This window comes from Electrophorus electricus, chromosome 13 (assembly GCF_013358815.1).
Source record: "Electrophorus electricus isolate fEleEle1 chromosome 13, fEleEle1.pri, whole genome shotgun sequence".
Taxonomy (NCBI): domain Eukaryota; kingdom Metazoa; phylum Chordata; class Actinopteri; order Gymnotiformes; family Gymnotidae; genus Electrophorus; species Electrophorus electricus.
The window spans coordinates 18,963,135-18,985,648 of NC_049547.1; the positions used below are offsets into that span (position 1 = coordinate 18,963,135).

General features: G+C 40.5%; 2 protein-coding genes across 2 annotated transcripts; both read left to right on the forward strand.

Moving 5' to 3' along the window:
• The first annotated feature begins 335 nt into the window (after window positions 1-335).
• Window positions 336-10,170, forward strand: rin3 (Ras and Rab interactor 3). The gene is made up of 10 exons (XM_035532948.1): window positions 336-918; window positions 1,604-2,244; window positions 2,439-2,553; window positions 3,981-4,053; window positions 4,133-4,224; window positions 4,637-6,082; window positions 6,951-7,259; window positions 7,623-7,754; window positions 8,311-8,474; window positions 8,964-10,170. The coding sequence occupies exons 2-10, from the start codon at window positions 1,684-1,686 to the stop codon at window positions 9,300-9,302; spliced, it is 3,231 nt and encodes a 1,076-aa protein (XP_035388841.1). The 5' UTR covers window positions 336-918; window positions 1,604-1,683; the 3' UTR covers window positions 9,303-10,170.
• A 2,789-nt stretch (window positions 10,171-12,959) lies between these two features.
• On the forward strand, window positions 12,960-14,336 carry pth2 (parathyroid hormone 2). The gene is given in 4 exon segments (XM_027029543.2): window positions 12,960-13,216; window positions 13,754-13,863; window positions 13,959-14,070; window positions 14,073-14,336. Coding segments are annotated over 4 exon segments (606 nt in total). The 5' UTR covers window positions 12,960-13,087; the 3' UTR covers window positions 14,328-14,336.
• Window positions 14,337-22,514: the final 8,178 nt, after the last annotated feature.

Consider the following 22,514-nt stretch of genomic DNA (forward strand, 5'->3'; position numbering starts at 1 on the left):
CTAAAAATATACAGCTTTTGTGTTGGAAGCATACACACTTTAGGTTATGTGTATAAAGCCCATGCAAAAGAGCCATCAAATACAAATTCAGCTGTGTTACAGCTGTGTAAAGTGTAAAAAACAATAATGAACCATCAAGATGGTTCCTGCTGGTCTAACACATCTCCTAGTCATCGAATCAGCAGTGATGCAGCTGTCTCTGGCTGTGCTCTGTTCAGACACACTTTGTAAATATTATGAATGCAGTGAGCTGGAGCACAAAAGGACAGACTGGGGTTGGGCTCTTGCAGTAAGACTAACCATATGTTGTCCTGCATTCCTTACAGAGCATTTCAGGGTCTTCTTGGCATCTGGTGTTACTTAGGTTGAGATGTTAGGCGAATGTGGGGGAGGTTTCTGTTCAGAAATACTTTTGATGGTTTCACATATTTACTCAGTTCTGCACTGCTTTTGTGCTTGAAAAGCTCCTCTTTATTTTACTGAGACAGTGAGATAGACATGAGTGAGAGACTGAAGTTTAAGTGTGTGTGGGCATGTCTCTGTGTATGTTAAGAGTTGGCTGACCACCCTGGACAACCCCTTCCTGACAACCCCGCTGTTCATAGAGAGACAGGAAGTCAAGACGGAGAGAAGGTCGAAAGACTTTTCTCTAAAATTTTGTTCTTGGACATTTCTACTACTTCTGGACATTTCATATCCCATTTCTCTGATGGGAAAAGAGAGATATCTGTTAAGAGAAACCAGGGTACACAAGGGGAGGCCATGGACAGGTTCTCTTGCCCCACACAGGATTTTTGTGTGAAGGATTAATTGAGACACAAAGAATCTAGGGCTCCCAAAAATACATGTTTGGTATGTGAAAAGTAGAACGATGAAGAAAACAGCTGTTGCAACTAAGGACTCTTGGGCATCTATCAGGTAAGTTTCCAGACACTTATACAAACACACATACAGATGTAATGTAATATAATGGTTCTCCAAAAAACCTTTTTATTTTTATATTTCACAGCTCTCTCCCTTTGTTGAGAGGAGCATAACCTGTCTCACATTGTTCATCTACCACTTCGATACAAGTATTAGCTATTCATTATTCACATGATTTATTTACTCTTACCTTCCTGCACTATATAATAACACTTTAAGTGTTTCAACATAGTACAACACGATATTCTTGGGAGCCATAGTTGTGTATTCAGACGAGGGAGGAAAAGGTTTTGCATGCCAAGAAAGTAAAACTAGAGAGAGTACTTTAGCTTGGTTAGCAGGCTAACAGTATCAGAAACATTCTAGTATTGCACAATGCACTGGGAATAATCAAGGCATAGCAGATCAGTGACACACTATTTTTCCACAATAATAATACCAGCAGTTTTTACACATTAGAGGACCAGGAAATCTGCTTCCATTAACTTTATTTTCCATTAACATGAAAATCTTATTGACTTTATTTTCCACACGTGATGTTGATTATCTCAAGTTTTAATTTCTGCTTCTCTTCTTGATGTCTTTGCAAGTACCTCACAGTTTATTTTCAGTCTCATCCTACATTAGTGCTCTTTACTCATGGATTATAAATAATGTATGATCTTTTTTCTCTGTATAGGTTGACTTCTGTGCTCCACTAAATCTTCACACCTAAGCTCTTTCTGTTTCATCTGCAGTATCTTTTATTCAGTATGCACCATGCTCTCTTCACATCCTACCACAGCATCTCCTGTCCTCCCCAAACACACCTCAGCCACCTCCCCAAGTCCCCTGCTCCTCAGTTGTTCTCCTCCACCCAATTCTCCATCTTTGCTCCCATTGGTTGACATCTCAGGTGACTCTGCTTCCCCTCGTCATCCCCATTCACCTCTCTTTACTGACTGGAAAGGCATCACTCCAGCGCCCGGTTCTCTACCAACTCTCTACTCCAGATCGCCACCCATGTCTCCACCCAAACCCTTCTACCCACCTCTCCCCGCACAGCAGCCGTCAGCCATCCCCAAGGGCTCCTCTCAAGGTATGCACAAGCCTCCTGTACGTCCAAGCTCCAAACCCTCCTCACCACCTCTTCCCAGACCCCCAGCACCACTTGCCTCCAAAGGTGCTATCATCACACCAGCCCCAGCTGACCACAAGGAGAAGCCTACCCCTCCCAGTATAAGCATCCTGGAGAAGCTAATCAAGACTTGTCCAGTGTGGCTGCAGCTTGGAATATCACAGGAAAGAGCCATTCGTATACTCAACAAGGAGATGCCAGGGGTGAGACTTTCATCAGTTTTAATCATAATTATAATTATGATAATTTATAAATGTTATAATTTAGGAATACATAACAACCCAGCAGATCTGTGGGACAGACTTGCAGGCACTGTGTGCATGCACAGCTAACTTCAATTTACAATATGTACATTCATGCATAAAACAGGCCTGATGACCTCAATATGTTTACACAGATATTCATAGTAAGGAGGAACATTGACCAGAAGCTGATGGTTTTGTCAGTGCGTATCCCAGACCAGCAGGGGGAGCCACAGGTGCAGGAGTTACATGTGAAAGAGGAAAAAGCCTGTGAGTTTAGCTCTGTGATTAAGAAAGTTATGCTATTAAAGGAGTTCAACTTCCAATATGATTCTGTTGCATGTGTACATAAAGACAGCAATAGAGCATACTGCCTGCACAAGACTGAGGTGGGTTATACGTTTGGTGCAGGGGACCACAGGTTTCCTGATGCTCAGTACTGGACTTCCTGCCCCCAGCCACCACGACTGTGTGTGCATGCGTGCATGTGTTTGTGTGTGTCTCCATGTGTAGGTGTTGGAGAGACAAGGGTTATCTCCATTTTGCACATGGTACATATTTAGTGACGTTTGTATCCAGGAATTTGTTACACTTTACCTAAATATAGTCAGTCTAATGTCTAAGTAAAAAAAAAGCATTACATAGACACATAAACTATATTTTCACTGTAATCATTTTGTAGTCATTGAAGGGTGAATCTTCAGTTCTCACTGAGTTTACTTAGATTTTTCACAGGCAGTATTAGTAGTCTTCCTACATCTATTCATTCCTGCTCCTCTCTTTCCACCTTTAAATCTTAGCTCTTTATGGTTAATTCTTAGTCTGGTATGATTAATTCTTAGTCTGGTCCATTTTGTTTTTTGGTATATTTTGTCACATTTACATTTTGTAAAGCGACCTTGGGTTTTGTGAAAGGCATTATAAAGATCCAACTTATTATTATGTATTATTACTAAGTAATATTTATGTGGAACTGGTAGCACTGAGCATGCGTTAAGGGTGCCAGTGGGGCTGGGTACAGCCTTAGTTTCTAGGAAGGCCATGAATGTTATGGTTGTGTTTGGTAGTGGCATCATGTTTAAGAGGTGTGGCTATGTTCTCTAGTGACATAGTGCTTAAGAGGTGCAGGTGTGGGCAGTACCTCACTGGTTAAGGCACTTGACTAATAATCAGAAGGTTTGCAGTTCAAGTCCCACCACTGCCAGGTTGCCACTGCTGGGCCCCTGAGCAAGACCCTTAACCCTCAATTGCTCAAGTTGTACTCAGTCGTAATTGTAATTCGCTTTGTATAAAAGTGTCACCTAAATCAGCTAAATGCTGTAAATGTATGCTAGTGGCATAGTGTTTAAGAGGTGCAGCTTGGTTTAAAGTGAGGCTGGGTCATCAGACCTCACTGTTGAGCCTGTCATGGGCTTAATTCAGTGAAACTCTGACGAAGAGAAATGCCTACCTGATGATCCCTGAGAGGAGCTCATGATGTTGTGGTTGGACTGAAGAGAATAAGCAGGTTCCTATGTGAAGCTCTAGTGGTGTTCTATTAGCATAGGATATTCAACATCCTATCCTGTGTGTGTATATATATACAATTATTAGTAGTAGTATTCTGCTGTTAATGTTACCTGAAATAATCTTGCTACGAAGCAGGGACAAGGAATCCTGTGCCTAACCATAAACAATCCTGTCTCCTTTTTTCACAGTGCTGTATCTGGAAGGCTCTGTCCTGGTCTTTGACAACATTTTTAAACTCATTGCATTCTACTGTGTTAGCCGGTAAGCTTACCGTCCACTGTATTAACTGTATGGTTGTCACAGTATATTTCATATACACAGTAATATTTATCTCATCCAGGGACATTCTCCCCTTCACCTTGAAGTTACCTGAGGCCATCATTCAGGCAACTAAATATGAAGACATGGAGGTGATCTCCACACTTGGCTTAGGTAATAGCTGATATATGAACTTGGCTCTACATTTGCGAGCACTTATTTTACTTCTTTGAATGTCATCATGTGTTAAATTACATTTTAGTTCTCATACACTTTCCTGTTTATGTTATTTTCTGCAAATGCAAGCTGTTTAAGTTAGGCAATTGCTAGGAAACATGCATATATAAGTCTGTGGCTTCCGCCTTAAATAGCCACATGACATCACTCAGTAAAACCTTGCTCAGCACTGCACTGAAAGTGTACACTCCCACAAACAGACACTGAATAGGAGTAATAATGTAGATTTGTGGACATCAAATTAAATTAAATTAAATACCTCAGGCCATGCTAGCAGCTGCAAAGTGTGTGAGAGGCAGACATGTGCCTTGTAAACTTAAGTGGTGATGTTGCTTGTTTGTTGCCACAGAATTCTGGAGCTCAATGCTGAACAGTCACTTTGCAGATTTCTCAAGTAAAGCAGTGGCCAGCAGAGGCACTCAGGATGCACCAGACCACAGTAGCTCCTGTGAGATTCAGCTTTCTGCTGGCAGTGACCGCCTTTGGTATGTCAACCCTATCTTCATTGAGGAATACTGCAAAACTCTTCCATCCAGCCCCCCAGCACCCATCCTCAGGACCCAGAGCCTTAACACACCTATTCAGACTCCTCCCAAGTACAGGAGACCACCGCCACTCCCTCCTCGGCCACTCAATGTGTCTGAAGGAGCACTGGTGCAGGCTTCTCATAAACCAACCAAAGAGGAGCTTACATCAAAGGAGCCTGCAATTCTCTCACTGAGCTCACTCTGTATGATTACAAATAAGGAAGGAAGTCAGCGCCTGTGCACAGAGACAGAGGAAACTCCTGCGACCAGTGTCGAGCCAGGGACAGCCAAGCCAGCCGAAGCACAACCACCCCCAAGCGTAGTTAGGAAGCAGGCTAGCCGTGTCCCTTCACACAGAATTCCCCCGGTGCCACTCCGACGCAAGCTTTCAGAGACCCAGGCCTCAGGAGAAGAAACCCAGCAGGAGCCTCCCAACAGCAGGGCCAGTGTCTCTGCACTCGCACAGGCAGACGGGGAGGAGTCTGGAGCATTTCTTATCTGCTTCGACGACAACAGCATGGCACAGTCAGAAAGACCTGTAGATTCCCCTAAACAGCCAAGGGGAGTAGATGAAGAAGCACCGGCACATACCTCCAAGATGTCAAATGGAGGTTCCACTGTGACTCCAGGAACTGAAGTTGAGAAACCTAGTGTTCCTGTGCCACCGCCTAGGAGGAAACGACTCTCTCAAGCTGTATCCACATTTAGGCAAGATAACGGCACCCTTGGGGGAACTTCTCAAGAGCTCACGTCCCTGATTCCACAGAAAGCCAGCACCACCACGTCTACGCACCCCTACGTCTGCACCACTGCAGGCCATGCCAGAGTTCCAGATGTCTCACTCTTCTCCCCTGAGGGAGGTGCTCCCCAGCCAGACCATGACTCCTATTCTACCAGTAGCACAGAGGAGGAGATGGATACTACCACAGCAGGTGCCCTAGTGAAGAGGTCACCCACCATCATGCTGGACCGTGCCAAACAGCGTCTCTCTATGGTCAGCTTCTCCACTGTCTTCACAAGCTTCATGAGCGCAGACTGCAAGCTGCAGAAACGGATCGTGGAGCTGGCTCGTGATGGGAACACATACTTTGGGAACCTGGTGCAGGATTACCGTGCCTTTACTTTGGAAACCATGCAAAGACACTCCTCTAGTACAGAGATGCTCCAAGAAATCAGACAAATGATGACCCAGCTCAAGAGTTACCTGATCCAGAGCACAGAGCTACAGAATTTACAGGAGCCAACAATCTACTCAGAGGAGAAGCTGGGTAATTTATGTCTACAGTTCCTTTACACCATACATTTGTATAAAGTATCCTGTATCATCTCTATCTTACAAGTATGGTTGTATTAAACTTAGATATGAAAGACAGAAATAATTTTTTTTTTGTCTGCTAAATGCTATAAATGTAAATGTTCCAGTGGTCAGAAACAGACCAGTTGTTAAGATAGTGGATGACAAATTGTGCATACCAGAATATATTCTGTACACTGTAGTTGTTCACTACAAGATAGGCATATGTAATACAGGGCTACTGAGTACATGGGGAGGTGAGGGAGCGAGATGCGAGTTTGGTTGAGTGTATGTAGTAATACTTGTGATGGCGACAATGAGGGAGCAAGACACGAGTGTGATTGCAGAGGATCTTTACCCACACAGCGGTGGGCGAACTTGAAAGAAATTTAAACAAGAATAAAACACTGGCTATGAAGTCACTTGGCATAGTAAGCACAAGAGCTTCTTCACCCAGTACAGGCAAGCAGTCTGCAGCACAGGATGTAGGCACCTCTGGGCTTTATAAAGGGGAGAGATCAAAGGAAAATAAATAGGCACAGGTGCAGGGAATGAATAATCAGGTGATTGGGAGTGGGGTGGGTGCAGTATGTGTGTGTAAGCTCACGTGAGCTGCACTTTATGGAAAACATTTTTAAATAATAAATAAAACTGGTCAACAGTAAGTTTGCTTCTGAAAAAAAAGTTGACAGTCCGATGTGTTGACAATCCAATCTGCTACCTCATAAATTGGTTAAGAAATAATGCTGGTTTGTCATGGTTTGGTTTAGTGGAGTTTGATGATTTTGCTGTCAGATCATTTGATTTGGTTGTTAAAATGAATATATATCTAACCTGTTTAGAGATAATCATTGAGGCAGCACTGTGCAAGTGTGTTCTGAAGCCTTTGAGGGAGCAGATATATAACGGGCTGAAGGACATCCACTCCCGGGCGGGCACTCTGAAGAGGCTGAAGGAGAACCAACAAGTTGTTTTAGGCACCACCACCACAGATTTGGGGGTGACCACCAGTGTTCCAGAGACACCAGTCATGGAGAAGATTCAGGTGAAGCTGGGGAACCTGCATCAGGAATACTCACCTCAGAAGAAGATCAACCTGCTCCTCAAGACCTGCAAGATGATCTATGAGTCTATGTCTGTGGGTTGCCCAGGTAAGGGGAGGGGCGCCTTTATCTATGACCTAGTTATGAACTTTAATTACAGGTAAGAGAATAGCAAAATGATTCTAGCTAGACTTATTGTGAGTTAGCAATGCTGTTCTTATTTCTTTGATATAAGGTGATTTTCTTGCACAAATAGTTTTTTCCCCTGTTTTTCTGTTTGTGTGTAAGTGAAGAGATCAAGTGTGGAGTGGAAATGTGGGAAGCAGCACTGAATGACACCTCTAGTGCTGTTTAATACTGTTTATAAAGACACAGTCATATATCGTATATTACTGTACTGTGTTTTTATTGTTAATATATGTGATACATAAAGAAGACATAATGTAATATGTAATGTGATGTGCTCTGCAGGGAAGGCCCATGGTGCAGACGACTTCCTGCCTGTGCTGATGTATGTGCTGGCACGGTGCAACATGATCAGCCTGGTGCTGGATGTGGAGTATATGATGGAACTGATGGACCCTGCTCTACAGCTAGGAGAGGGTAAGCATACACACACACACACACACACACACACACACACACACACACACACACACACATACACACACACACACGCGGCTACAGCTGGGAGAGGGTAAGCACACACACACACACACACACATACATACACACAAACACACACACATACACACACACACACGTGGCTACAGCTGCGAGAGGGTAAGCACACAATCATACACACACACACATACATACACACACACACACACACACACACACACACACACACACACACACACACACACACACACACACACATATATATATATATATATATATATATATATATATATATATATATATATATATATATATATATATATATATATATATATATGTAATGTGATGCAAATTGCATACATACATAAAAGTACCTGGGTTAATTTAGCTTACATACATAAAAGTATTTAATTTATCTTTAGAACCCTGGCCCACAGTAGCCTATTGGTGTTCACTGAACAGGAGATTTTAGCATGGAACATCATCGCTGTTGTATTTTAGCACACTCTCAACAGCGTGTTGTATGTGTTCTCAGGCTCATACTACCTCACCACCACGTATGGAGCTCTGGAACACATAAAGAACTATGACAAGCAGGCCATTACTAGGCAGCTGAGTCTGGAAATCCAGGACTCCATTCACCGGTGGGAGCGACGCCGCACCCTCAATAAGGCTCGTGCCTCACGCTCTTCTGTACAGGTAGGCTGCAGTAGCACATTTACCTCTATGCCCTATACCGAAATATATGTCTACATAGAGAGAACTAACATTTGTGTCATATGTATAATTTTGGGTGCAGCAGTAGCCAACACCGAACACACCCCCCATTACACCTTCATACTCTGCAAAAGAAGTCAGGCCAGTGCCAAACACTTAGAATGCTAGAGGAAAGCAGATGGAGTGACACCAGGTACAACACAAGTATGAATTAGGTGGTATGTATAAGCAGCAACCAAGGCAAAAATGACAATTGGCAGAACGTAGTAAGTTCAAATAAACAGATCATTACGCTCTATACAGTGGCTGTTCGCGGTGTGTTCTTGGCCATACATAGATTCGGTCCTATTAAAACATTAAACATAAAGCAGCAAACATTATTTGTCACTTCAACATAATTTGCACTAATACAAATAAAAGTAAATGTGATAATGACACAGATTTCACAGAACACCACTCTACTCTTTCCAGGATTTTATCAATGTCTCTTTCCTGGAAGCTTGTTCCAATACCAAGACACTGGGTATTCATTCCAGTACCACTGCTCAGGACTTTTGCACACAATGTGCTGAGAAGTTTGAGGTGCTGGACCCCGATTCCTTCTGTCTGAGTGTGCTAGTGGATGGACAATACCAACCCCTGACCCCTGAGGAATTCCCACTTGCTATAAAATCCAGTCTGCACCACAGTGAGCCACGCAAAGAATATTACTTTGTATACCACCATGGGCGTTGGCCAGGACAGGAACCTGACAGCCAGATATTGTCTACCCCTGAACCAACTGCTGCCTTGGAGGATGGTTTGTTCTGATGGATTTGTGATCAGCAAGGGAAAATGGTTTGCACAAAGGTCTACAGCCAGCTGGAACAAACTTAGCAAACCATTATAAAATATCCTCACATTGCCATTGAGGATAGGAGTCTTGAAGGCCTTCCACTCTAGAGATTAAGAATCATAGCAAATTTACTGTCACTAGGAGCAGAATCATAATCTCATAAATATTTGACTTTGTAAACACACTCATTCTCTTTGATGAACAACTACTTCCAACTAACAGAACTTCCTCTCATAAGGAGCTGCTTCCTCAAACAGAAATATTCTAATATTCTAACTCTTCAGCTCATCCAAAATCATAAATACAGTTGATACTTGTCTCGTGACTCGTGACTTTTGGATTCCAATAGGTTGATTTTTTGTGAGATATTTGAGATCAAATTATGCAATGAAGAGTTAATAAAAACTCTAAGATTAATAAGTCTTGAATGATAATATAACCTTTATAATATTCTGATACTCATTTTTATATTGAATGTTTTTATGACATACCTTATGTAAGGCTTTTTGTAAGGGGAGGGTTAAGCACAGGTATGGAATAATAATTCTTCAGTGAAAATCCTTTTAAGACCACCACAAGGCTATATCTGGAGGGAGATTATATACATACATTTTGTGTCTGCTACTGTTTTATATCTTTTATATCTTAAACAAAGATTTTTGGATTACATTCCGGGTTATACATGCAATTGACACATTACATGAATATGTTTGCATGTGTGACTGAAATCACCAGAATTTTTTGTATCTGTGACTCGGAAAATAGGAAGTGTAATAGTCACAATGTAAATTTAACCAAAGCCATTGCCTTTAAGTTGCATACAATTAAAGTATCATTTCTTAATATGCTGTCAATTATTTATTTTGTTAAAAAATGTTAAACACAAGTTCTTGTGTAATTGTAGTTTTAAGAGGTAAAATGTTCTTTGCCTTTTGATTTTTTATTCTCCAGAGATTCAAACAGAATTTTCAGTGTAACCACCATTCCAACTAATATTGTAATGTCACCACAGAAGAAGAGTCAAAATACATTTCCATGCAAGGAACAAGCCGATTATTGGAAATGAATTTAATTTGATGTAATTATTTTATAATGAATTTATTACTATTAATTAACTTTTTACCTCTATTTCTCCCCTGGAGCAACTGGTGACCACTTCTTTCAGTGGAGGACCAGAGACATGGGTCCCATGTTATTATATTCCAGGAGCAACCTGCAGTTAAGCATTTTGCTCAAAGACAAGAATCAATGCTAGCTTACGAAGAATTCTGTGTACAACACTGACCAATGAGAAACCAAAATGTAAGATCTTGTCCAATACAAAAATTCTTGAATAAATCAGGTCAGTCTGAGGGTATGTAAGTTAAACGTTCCAGTTATAATTCTGTCGTTTGATAGAACTATTGTATTGTATTGTATTGTAACTAATTGTAATTAATTACACACAGGATAAGGTATGAAATATCCTGTGCTGATCCATTAGAGCTTTACATAGGGCCCAGCCCACATACCAGCAACCAGAACATCATGAACTCTTCTCAGGAGTCATCAGGTTGGCACCTCCATTCATCAGTGTTTCACTGAATTAAGCCCAAGACACCTCCAAAAGGCCCAACAGTGAGGTCTGATGCCCAAGCCACACAACCCCTCCATGATGCACCTCTTTAAATGTAAACCCAAACTGGCCTCCCTGGTGAATAAAGCCATACCCAGACCCACAGACACCACATGCTGAGTGTCACCAATTCCATATCGGCTTTACGCTCTATGCTAATAGCACACACAACTGCGCTGCCCCCACACACCCAGTCACCTCCTAATCAGTAAAATCCATGATGTAAAATCTATGATTTGTGATGACTATTGGGTTTCAAGACAAAATATTTCTATTGCTGGGACAATGAGAGATATATGAATGGAAGACAGTATTTTTCTCTGTCCCTGAACAGGACTGAATGTCTGAGTGTCTAACTTACAGAATGCAATGGGCTCACATTTATTTTCCTGTGTACTGAATGAAGCAATTATGGGAAATGCCTCCGCTATGCAGTTGGAGGAGCATAAGCATATTCCTGTTAACTGTACACATTAATACGATGAAAGAAAGTGAAACTTGCATACCTCCGTTAACAAATGCTTTTTTATACAGACTTTAGCGGCATAGTGTGATTTCCTATCCTCAAGCTTCACACTACTTTAATGAGTAAAATCCATGCATTCTTATAAAAGTGAGGCTGTACTTAACCTCTTAAAGCTGGGCTTTGGCAACGTTTTTCATTATTTCTACATCAGCAATATTTATTGAACTAGAAACAAGGATATGAGATAAATGGAGAAAAAAAGAAGTGAGAATGCTTGCATAGGAATGTGTAGGACAGTTGTGCATGAGTGCCGTGATTGTGCAAAGGGTAATTCTGAGAGATCACAACTGGCATTTGGGCACCAAACGCACAGCCTCTTTGTAGGCTGTGACCATCTGTCTCATAGCCCTTTTTCCCCACCTTTCCCTTGTTCCAGCCATCCCGTGCGGGCGTGTGTGTGTCTGGCTTGGTTGGACCACGTCACCTCTGCCTTGCCCCTTAATGAGTGTTCGGACCCACTTGCCTGATGCCTGATGCCTGTGCATTCTACCGCTGCCCATTATTTTAAATGAGGGCCAACTGAAGTTGGCATGCACTAATGAGACCATCCTGGGCTGTGACTTCGTGTCCTGTGCTTAAGGGGAAGGATCCTGCATATAACAAGAAAACAATGAGTCCCACTGTCACACTTTTCTGCTCCTTACAGTGGTGCTTAATCAGTGTGATTTTTAACACACATCATGAGCATCCAATCACACTACAGAGTAAACCTCGACAATCAAACAAGTGTTAGTGGGTTTTTGGGGGGTGGGGAGGAGCACAGTGCTCCAGCTTGGCTGAACTTGGCAGCTTTCCTACGTTTTAACACAACATGATAAAATCCATATGTGAAAAACATATAATTTCTATTAGGCATCTATGTATGAGCCACCACTGACTCTGCCATGTAAATACATGCCTAAAGCTACGTGAGTTTAACACAAATGTTTTGTGAGTGATTCAGTGCATCTAACAGGAGCCTGAAAAGACCTAATAATTTAACGAGACTAACATCTTCCATGGCCTGGAATCCCAGTGTTTGTAGGCTGCTAGAAGACACAATAAAACCCCAATCCAAACTGGATCCTTGTTCCTTGTTACCAACCTCCTATTCAGATCATACATGAAGTTACAGGTTACACCCTTTCAACGATCATTGGAAAGTTGTAGGATTGAGTTAGTCTGGGCTGATGAACATCAGTTCTGCATAGCAGCAGCAGGTAGGATCATCTAGTTTTGATCATCTGACTTTCATGTGGGCGCGTTTCCACTTCCACTACTTTTTTTTTTTTTTTTTTTTGGAGACATCATTAAGTTCTGTGACGTCAAAACAGGGCCTCTTTTCTCTGATTCTGCTATGTATTTTAAGAATCCAGCCAAGCAGGACATCTAGGGGCGTGTGAAACATGGCCTTTCATCGTTCCTCCATCTTATGCACATTCAGAGAGACGAAAGCTGTATATATAGATCCTTGTACCGTAAGACCCAGCACATTCACTGCAGCACCTGGAAAGTAAACTACAGCCCTCCTTGTACCTGCACCTAAGGTTAAGACCCGAAGGTCTGCAACAGCTCGGTTGATCAAACAAGCGGACAACGAACTGCAATCAGACAAGCATCTGTACCTGCCATCGTATTGCATGGAAGAGCTGCTTACCAACTTGGACTCCACAAACCAGGTTCAGGTTTTTCTTCAACACCAACGTCTGGAGGTGGCAAGCGGCATCACATCAGCAGACATCAGCAGACTGAGAACCTGCACCAGAAAGGTGAGTGTGATACTTGTTTTACTTGCTACATATGCACAACAGCTATTTTAAAAATTATTTTTATAGGTGGTTTGAAGAAAGCAGTGGGTTCTATATGTAGAAGCAGGCTGGAGTAGCACAGTCATCGAAAATAAAAGTAACTTTTTTAAGTTAAAGTCTGTATTCTTTTGGGAAATACGGGGCATGTTTACTGACTCATCTCTTTATATCACATCATAAATGTGTTGGTGGTCAGTCATATTTAAACCATGTTTAAACCATATTTAAACCAGCATTTGTAATTTACCAGTACATTTTTCTTGTATACTCATACACTCTTGAATATAACAGGAATTTTTATGTGATAGTGGATGCTGTTTTAGGGGATATTAATGTCTGCCAAATTCAGATTTGTTGGATTAGTCCAATATTATTACTATCCATATTGTGTCTGTCTATTCTCTCTTATGTGCATGTGTGTTGTGGTGTGTGTGTGTGTGTGTGTGTGTGTGTGTGCGTTGTGTGGTGTGTGTGGGCATGCATGCACATTTTCTGCAGATGGTGGTGCTCACCTTGTGTTCCCGCCCTGCACTGTTGTTCGTCGTGTTGATGTTTACAACCGTAGGGACTTCTGCCCTCCCTCAGCCTCACTCCCAGCCCCTGCAGAGGTGAGCACACTTTGCCTTCCCCTAACATCTCCAGAACATATTCTTATAAAAATGGAAAGAAGAAAAAACCATGATGTCTTTGATCATGGCCACAGAAACACCTCTCCGGTTGGTGAAGATGACTCTCCACAGGAACGATGGGAGGTGCTCTATCCGTCCATCTCTCTTCGTGACTGGAGTATTCAAATGTTGTCTGCTCCAGAATTTTGACGGAGCTAGGCCCAGGACATGGGCAGCTGGGCTTGGGTGAGTGGACACCCTTGAGCCAGTCACAGACGGAAATGGACCTGGTGAAGGAATGGCCTGGTGCCTGGACTCAGAGAGTGGACAACCAGGCAAAAAGAAACATCGTAGTCGCGGATGACGCAGCATTCAGGGAGAAAAGTAAGCTTCTCACAGCTATGGAGAGACAGAAATGGCTGAATTCATACATGCAGAAGCTGCTGGTGGTTAACTCAAAGTGAATTGTGTGTACAGGGATGAATGTCAAATGTATAAATAAATATGAATGCTAATTATGTGACAACAGGAGTTCTGTGTTCATTGAAAAAAGACACTGGAACAGCCTTATCTAGTATTGATAAGACACTGGAACAGCCTTATCTAGTATTGATAAGACACTGGAACAGCCTTATCTAGTATTGATAAGACACTGGAACTCTTATCAAAAGAAAAGCATCAGTATATTCTGTGGTAGGCTTCAATTGTAGTGTCAGGATTAAGTTATTAATTAAAATTTTGCAGCTATTGCAGGCAGTGTAGCCTCTTTGATAGTATATAGGACATCTTACCTTTGGAACTAAATTAGCTTTATTAACTTGCTGCATTTTATTAAGTGTCTTAGGTTAAAAAAATAGATATTGGAAATATTAACTATGAGGATTAAAACATTCATTGGCTCTATAATTATAAAGTAAATATTTTATACATGACTGGGTTTTTTACCAGCCATATTCAGCAAAACCTTCAGAAAACTTTACCAGGAGGTGTTCCTCACTGCTTCTCAATTAGTTTGTGCACAGGCATCACAAAAGGGAAGAATAATCTCAACATTTTGAGAGGATGTGGAGGAGATAAGAATAGTGTGGCATTAAAATTTGGCCGTGTCTACAAAGAGTGATGCAAGACCAAATTATTCACTTTCTATGGAGTGAAAAAAAAGTCAGTGCTTTTTATTGTGATACTTTATTCAAAGTGTATTTGGTGTAAAAAAAAAAAAAAGCCAGACAACTGCGTAATAGCTCAAAATGACACTAAAATGATTCTGGATAATATCTAGAGAAGAAAATCAAACAATATACAAACTATGTGCATATATATATATATATATGTATATATATATATATATATATATATATATATATATATATATAGAGAGAGAGAGAGAGAGAGAGAGAGAGAGAGAGAGAGAGAGAGAGAGAGAAAGATTAGTAAAGTACAGTTTCCAGAGAAACGTTTCAGAGGTCATTCATCAGCTGCACAAGCAAAGTGCGCACACCTGCACACACACACACACACACACACACACACACACACATACATATTTATATGTTCCTAGATCAAAACTTGCAGTCATTAAACCTATGATCAAGAAACCAAATCTCGATCCCAATTAATTTTTTAACCATAGGCCTATATCAAACCTCCCATTCATTGCAAAAATTCCTAGAAAAAGTGATCTCAGTACAACTGACTGACCACTTTCAATTTGTTGATGTGAATAATGAATCCTCTGATCTTACTAAGGTTAAATTTGGTGTCTCACAAGGGTCAGATCATGGCCCTCTGTGCTTCTCCCTTTACATGCTACCGCTTGGCACCATAATTCACAAACATATCGTTAGTTTTCATTCCTACACTGATGATAACCAGCTTTATGTATCGGTTCAATCCAAATAATACCCCCAATCGCAACAAAATAGAAGAATGTATAAAAGAAGGTAAGTGCTGGATGACACACAACTTTCTCCTACTTAATCTGAACAAAACTGATTACTTTACTCCTGTTACTTTAGCCTAAGGCATCAAAAAATAAGTTCACAAATAACAATCTGGGTAGTGTTTCAGTTAGTCCATTCACAAATGTAATAAATGTGTCACCATTTATTCAGATCTCTCATTTGATGCACAGATATGTCACATAGTTAGAAATGCATTGTCAAACATTGCAGCATTGCCAAACTGCAAAATATACGCTCCCTAAGAGATGCTGAGATGCTTATCCATGCCTTCATAACCTCTAGGCTGGACTACTGTAATGTAGCTGGCTGTTCTAGTAAATCATTAAATAAGCTTCAACTGTTTCGGACTGCAGCAGCTAGAGTTCTCATTAGAACCAGAAAACTTGATCACATTACTCCCAATCTTTCAGCTCTGCACTTACTACCAGTTAAATTCTGTATTGTCTATATACTCCTTCTAATGTATATATCCCTATCTAGTTTGGCCCCTCTGTATCTTAGTGAACTTATGGAACCTAATCAACTTTTTTTCATTTACAGGGTACTGGTCTGCTGACTGGTCTGTTCCTCGAATTAGAAACATCACAGCAGGCAGACAAGCATTCTCACATAAGGCACCCCTCCTTTGGAATGCCCTGTCTGCTTCAGTATATGATTCAGACATGCAATCAATATTTAAAACAAGGCTTATTCATTTGCACAGGTCTTCAGCTAGCATATTGAGGTGGTTCCCTAGACAGGGTTTAACTTAAACCAGGAGTAATCCTCTTACTTACAGCATGCCTGATAAAAGAAACTTTCAAAATACCTGAGTTGGTCCAGTGGCACTGGCAGACTCTCTCATCAGATCCAGACTGGACAACTTCCTATCTTCCCAATCATCTGGGTAATCAATAATGACTTATCTACCATCTCTCATCATATGCTAGCCATATCATTTTAATGTTACATGCTACCTTCAGACAGATATTTGAATGTCAGAATCATTCATCCACTTTTGTCTTTTCCTTATATCGTGTTTCTATGTTCTTTATTTATTTATTTTTTTCCTGTTCATATCGTTCACATCATTATGCTTCTCCATTGTCCACCACAGGAGGATGGCTTCCCCTTTCTGACTCTTGGTTCCTCTTGAGGTTTCTTCCTCACAGCCTCAGGTAGTTTTTCCCTCACCACTGTTGCCTCTTGCTTGCTCTCTAGAGGCTTGGACCAAGGCATACGTAAAGCTGCTTTGTGACAATGGTGCTATAGTTTATAAAAAGTGCTATAAACTATGTAACACTACTATATTGTTGTGTATACAAGTGAGAATAAATAATTGGTGAGAACAAATTATACATTTATTAACAACTGCTTTAAGACAAACAACATCATCAACAAATCAATATTTACATTGAAACCTACTAAATGGCTACTTAGTGCAGATTTGTGTAACTGGAGGAGACTGAATGCTTGTGCGTAGATCTGTGCACACTTCCGTAACCGTGTTTGCATAATGTAAGAAGACAACAGGGTTACCATCTTGGTTGTATGGAGAAAAACCAAACTAAAATGGTGCTAGGTTTGAAGAGCAGAGCAACTTGGCTGTACGTTAATGAGCTCAGATCCTGAAGCACAACTTCTTCCAAAATCACCATCACTTCAATAATTTCCCTGGTAAGAACAATGGTAGATTTCGCTCCTGTTTCCACTACACTGGAAACACTAATACTCAAGGTAAATACCTAATAAAATAAAATGCCATTAACTAAGACAAAGAATAGCAAAGAGGACACATACCTGAAAGACCTCGAAGAACTTGGAGCACTGCTCTCTGAAACTGTAGGGAAGGCCAAGAACAACAATAACAACAACTTTTCTACACTGGTTTGAGTTCTGTAACAAACAATTCAGTGTACTATCCTCTTTTCTGAAATTTTTTCTGCATACGAATTTAATTTCAAACAGATGTCAAACAGCAAATTCTTATACAAAGGAAACTTACAAAAGGATACTGATTGCTTTAATGCCAGGGTCTTTTGTACAGTATAACTGCAAGAATCGTTGGACATGTTCATCAAGCCCTTTAAAAAAAGGTCTTCTTCAGGTCTGTGGATACTACACAGTGAAATTCTGCTGCAATCTAATAAAATATCAAGCACAAAATGGGAATATTTTAGAAATAACAGGGTCAGTTTTTGTTTTTCAACAAAATGATGCAGCAATCTTAATCTATTCTGTAATGCACTTCTATTTTCAATTTGATATTGCCACAGGAAAAAAAAAATTGCCTGTTGCTCTGTAAACAAAGCAGGCCATCTCCTCTTTTCATCTGTGACCAAAGGCTCACCCTCAATCGATTCTTTCCTTCTCAACAAAAATGAGCTGTCCATAAGAGCATTGACAATGGAAAGTACACAGTCCTTTTCTTTATCTTGCACTCCAAAGTACTTCTCTCCACATCAAGGCTGACAGAACTTTCCTTGAGGGAAGTCTGGCAGAAAATGTACCTCTGACTTATTGGTTTTCTTCACTGTCTCACTTTATTCCCTGATGCTGACTTCTTCTGGCTGTATACTGTGAGCACAACCAGCAATGTGCAACTTCTGTCTAAAAGTTCTCATTTTAAACTTCAGGCTGAATTTCCAGCCATACCATCCACGTGAAGACCCAAGCTCTTTCAAGCAAGGGCGCATCTCTATTAGTGTTTTTGCCACAATATTGTATTCTTAGCATTCTGATATGATTTGATGGCATAAATAGATTCTGCCCAGCTTATCAAGAGTGTCAACTTTCATATACTTAGAGATGTTCAAGAAGGAGCCATTTCAATATGCTTCATTGCCTTGCTTGAGTTTCAGTTCAATATTAGAAGAAAAAGTGGGAATGACAAATTGATGCAGCCACTTTTGAACATGGCTATGTAATGGGTTTTCTGAGGAGGTGTGCACATTAGCTGCGTCACCAGAACAGTCAGACAGCTGGCTATCAAATTAAGCCTCAGGAGTTCTCTTCTGTATTACTTCTAGGGTTGCTCTTCCTTCAGGTAAGTCAGATATACTGGTCAAATTGCAAAGTTCATTTTGGAAATCTGGGCCTTCAAACTGAAGAATCAAAATGCCTTCCAAGTTCAGCTCTTTGGCTAGTACATTGATCAGCTCCACCACTGTGTCTGGGAGGCTTTCAATAGGAAATACATTCTTGTATTTCCTCTCAACAGCTGATCTTATGAATAACTCCAAAACGTTTACAGAAACATTTGCTATATTCATAACTTCCAAAGCTGGTTTGAAGATACTTGACATTTCAAGCTGGTAGCAAGCAGAAGCTGATGTTGTCTGGCCAAAGTTGGAGGTATATTTTTGAAAGTGTTTGCATCTCATACCACCTTTTTAAAAAGTTTTGCCTGCCTTTAAATGCGATGGTTCAAAAATCTAGCAAGGGACCAAAGCACAGAACAAGGTTGGGATAATGTTCCAAAAAATGGTGTTTGGGTTTCAGTTTGAAATGTAGAAATACTTCTTGAAGCAAGTACCTATGTTTAGAAATTTTACATTCCAGGTAAAACAGATTCATATGTGAATTTTGAGCTGGATAAAATTTCATCTATGTCCTTTAATTCCATGAAAATACCACATACCCCATACATGTTCAGACACTAAATGGCCAATCATTAGGGGAAGCAACTGAAGCAGTGTCCAGTTTTCATGCCCATTGACCCACCTCCAACTGTCACACTGGCAGAAAATAATTTTGGTATTTTCTGAGGTCAGTTGAGTTTGTCAACAAATTTAGAAAGGGATGTCTGAATGACACTGATCAGTTCATCTAGAGCAAAGAACTTGCTAGAAATCAAAGAATTCAAACAAATACTGAGTTCCAGTGCAACTGCACCCTCCAACAGATAGTGTAAAAAAATCTGGAGAGAATCTTGTTGCTGTTTGAAAATTAGACAGGTTTTCAACACACAGTCAGTCTTTACACCATCAAAACTTGCTAGGTTTGCATTATTTTTCAGTTCAGTCAGTTATCTATCAAGATACGCTTGAGTCCTGAGAGGAAAATGATCACTTTTTACTTCAAGACCTTGTATGTCCCCTCGACTGGCTAAGCAACACCTACAGCATTTCTCTGTATTAAAACTTTCCTAGAACCCTCCTAAAGAATGTTCTCCATGGTTGTCTGAGGATACAAAACTTATTGTCCCAGTTCCACTTTCTCCTAGTCTCTGGACACAAAGCACAGAGATATCAGAAATGCAACTGTTGTAAAATGTTTCTATTGAACATTTAAAGAATATTCAACTAAAAGATTAATTTGACCAAGTTCTTCCAGTCTCTTGAATAGCTGTCTAAGAAACATGTTTTAGAAACATGTTTGCATGTGGAGGAACAATGAAGCTAGATGGCACTTGATCAAATCCTCAGCATCACGTTCTGGGAATTCACTCTCCATCACAAAGTAGATCAAAATCAATTTCAGTATGTTCAGCTTCTGCTACAGGGTTGGTGTTGTCTTGCTCACAACAAATGACCTGAGGTCTTAAATTTTGTACAAGAGGCAGGATGATATCTGCTCTTGTGAGCTTTAAAAGTGTTATATACAATTGATCTGAAGGTCTTTAAAAGGGCAAATCTGTTTCACAAAAATTGCATAAATCACATAGTAGCTGTGTCATTACTGGAGCAGAGTCTAAATGTCTTTCATGTGGGGCTACCAAATGCCATTTTAAAGCCACTTAAGTTCTGAGAATGAGCTCTAAAGTTAGTTTACCTTTTCATTCTCTGATTTTATACAGCCTGCTTTTATGTTATATTTGTGTAGATGTAAATTACACTTGTCAATACTGAAATATAGTGTCAATGAAAAAAAATGGCAAGCCTTTTCCTTTAGGTAAAGGTCCCAGTCTCCTGCTCTGTTCAAGCAGCCTGTGTGAAAGAGCTGATCTATTAAAGGACCAGCTAATATTAAAGTGTTAAACAAATAAATACATCAAAAGCTGAGGTACTAACTTGTGTTTATCAATAGTTGGAAAACATTTTTCTACAAAGTCAAGGGATATGGCTTTAAAAAAGAGTTATTTTGCCTCACTCGCTATCTTTGGATATTATTATTTTATATAAACAACAATTTAAATTGAATTGACAGAAGATCATATGTTCAAGTTAATAACAATTTTTTACAGTGATTAGGGAAGTAACATTAGCCAGTTGGTTAGCTCGCTAACATTTGTTATCAGCTGATATTCCTTCTTGTTGCATTGCTAGATTGATAAATATGGCGATAAGACAAGATTGTCTTATTTGTTACGTTGGTGCAGTAGTCACTGTTCTCAAAAGCCAACACCCATTTCCCCAAAATACATACATTTAGACTCATGATCATGTACTTCATAATTGTTGGCAGCCTCATGTGGCATTCATTAACAGCTGAAGGAAGGCTTCATTAATTTTTTTACATTTACAGCATTTAGATGACACTTTTATCCAAAGCAACTTACAATTATAACAGTACAACTTGAGCAATTGAGGGTTAAGGGCCTTGCTCAGGGGCCCAATAGTGGCAACTTGGCAGTGGTGGGTGATTGGGTGATTCCATATGATTAGAAGTCATAATTCAATACAGCCAGACAGCATATAGGAAGCAACTCATGCATCAGAGCAGTTCCTTATCCATTACAATCCCTTTGTATTGATCCTTGGAGAGACTTTGTTGTGAGATATGTTGTCTGTGTTATCTACTAATATTTTGTATAATTATTTTGTGATTACATTGTACTTGCAAACTGCTTACCATTCCCCATTTACACTGTTATGTCATCCCTTGTTAAAGTTTCTTGTCAGTCCAGTGTCTATATATGCAGTGGACATTTGTCAGTTAGTATTGTTTAAACCAATCAATGTGTATTGTATTGCATATGGTAGTATGAGATGTAAAGGATACATTTATATTTGTTATTTCAGTTTCACAAAAGAAAAAGAGAAACACTGCAAGCTCATGTTGGTCAAGACCTGTAGTAAAGAACGTTAAACTTTAGTTCGGTGCTTGTCTTCATTCAAGCCTTCCAGATCTTACTGTTTCGCTATCTGTCAATTCGTGCCAGCACACCTGGAGGGGGCAGAATAGTGAAAAGCATCATCACAGCGAGGTCAACTCAGTAGTCCTTTCAAGAATTAATCATTGACCTACACAGCTTCTACCTGTGAGAGGTTATAGCTGCTCAGAGAGGGACGGTGGTGAGAATACGAAGATGCAGCAAGTTACTCAACCTAATGATTCGACAGAAAAACCCTTTGAGACTAGATTTGATATAACAAGCCTTTCTAAGAGCTCCAGCAGGTCGTCAGTAAGTATGGTAGCTGCCGAAGCTCCTGCCAGTGCATAGGCAGCACGTGCTCGTTCTACTTATGTTAAGAGAGAGAGCTCATGATAGAAAGGGCCTAGTTGAAAGTGCAGGAAGCACAGATGGAAGCTGCACTGACTACTCTACAAAGTTGTCGCTGCCTTGGAAAAGGCTGAGATTCTTGAATCTGCTGTGGCTGAGCTGGATTTAGGTGAGAGTAGTAAGACTAGATGTCTCAGGCATCAGTCATGATTCTAAAGAGAGGAGAACAAGTTCCAGCAGAGTGGCTCTAGATCCCTGTGGCAGGGACTACGGACGATCACGGACTACAGGAGCCCACCCTCTGGACTGATGAGTGCGGATGAGTC

What these genes read in the sequence shown, in the direction of transcription:
- rin3 (XM_035532948.1), top strand. Translation starts at nt 1,684, where the DNA reads ATGCTCTCTTCACATCCTACCACAGCATCTCCTGTCCTCCCCAAACAC. An exon ending in GCATTCTACTGTGTTAGCCG is followed by an intron (nt 4,054 to 4,132) that starts GTAAGCTTACCG and finishes TATCTCATCCAG; the next exon opens with GGACATTCTCCCCTTCACCT. An exon ending in TGCTCTACAGCTAGGAGAGG is followed by an intron (nt 7,755 to 8,310) that starts GTAAGCATACAC and finishes ATGTGTTCTCAG; the next exon opens with GCTCATACTACCTCACCACC.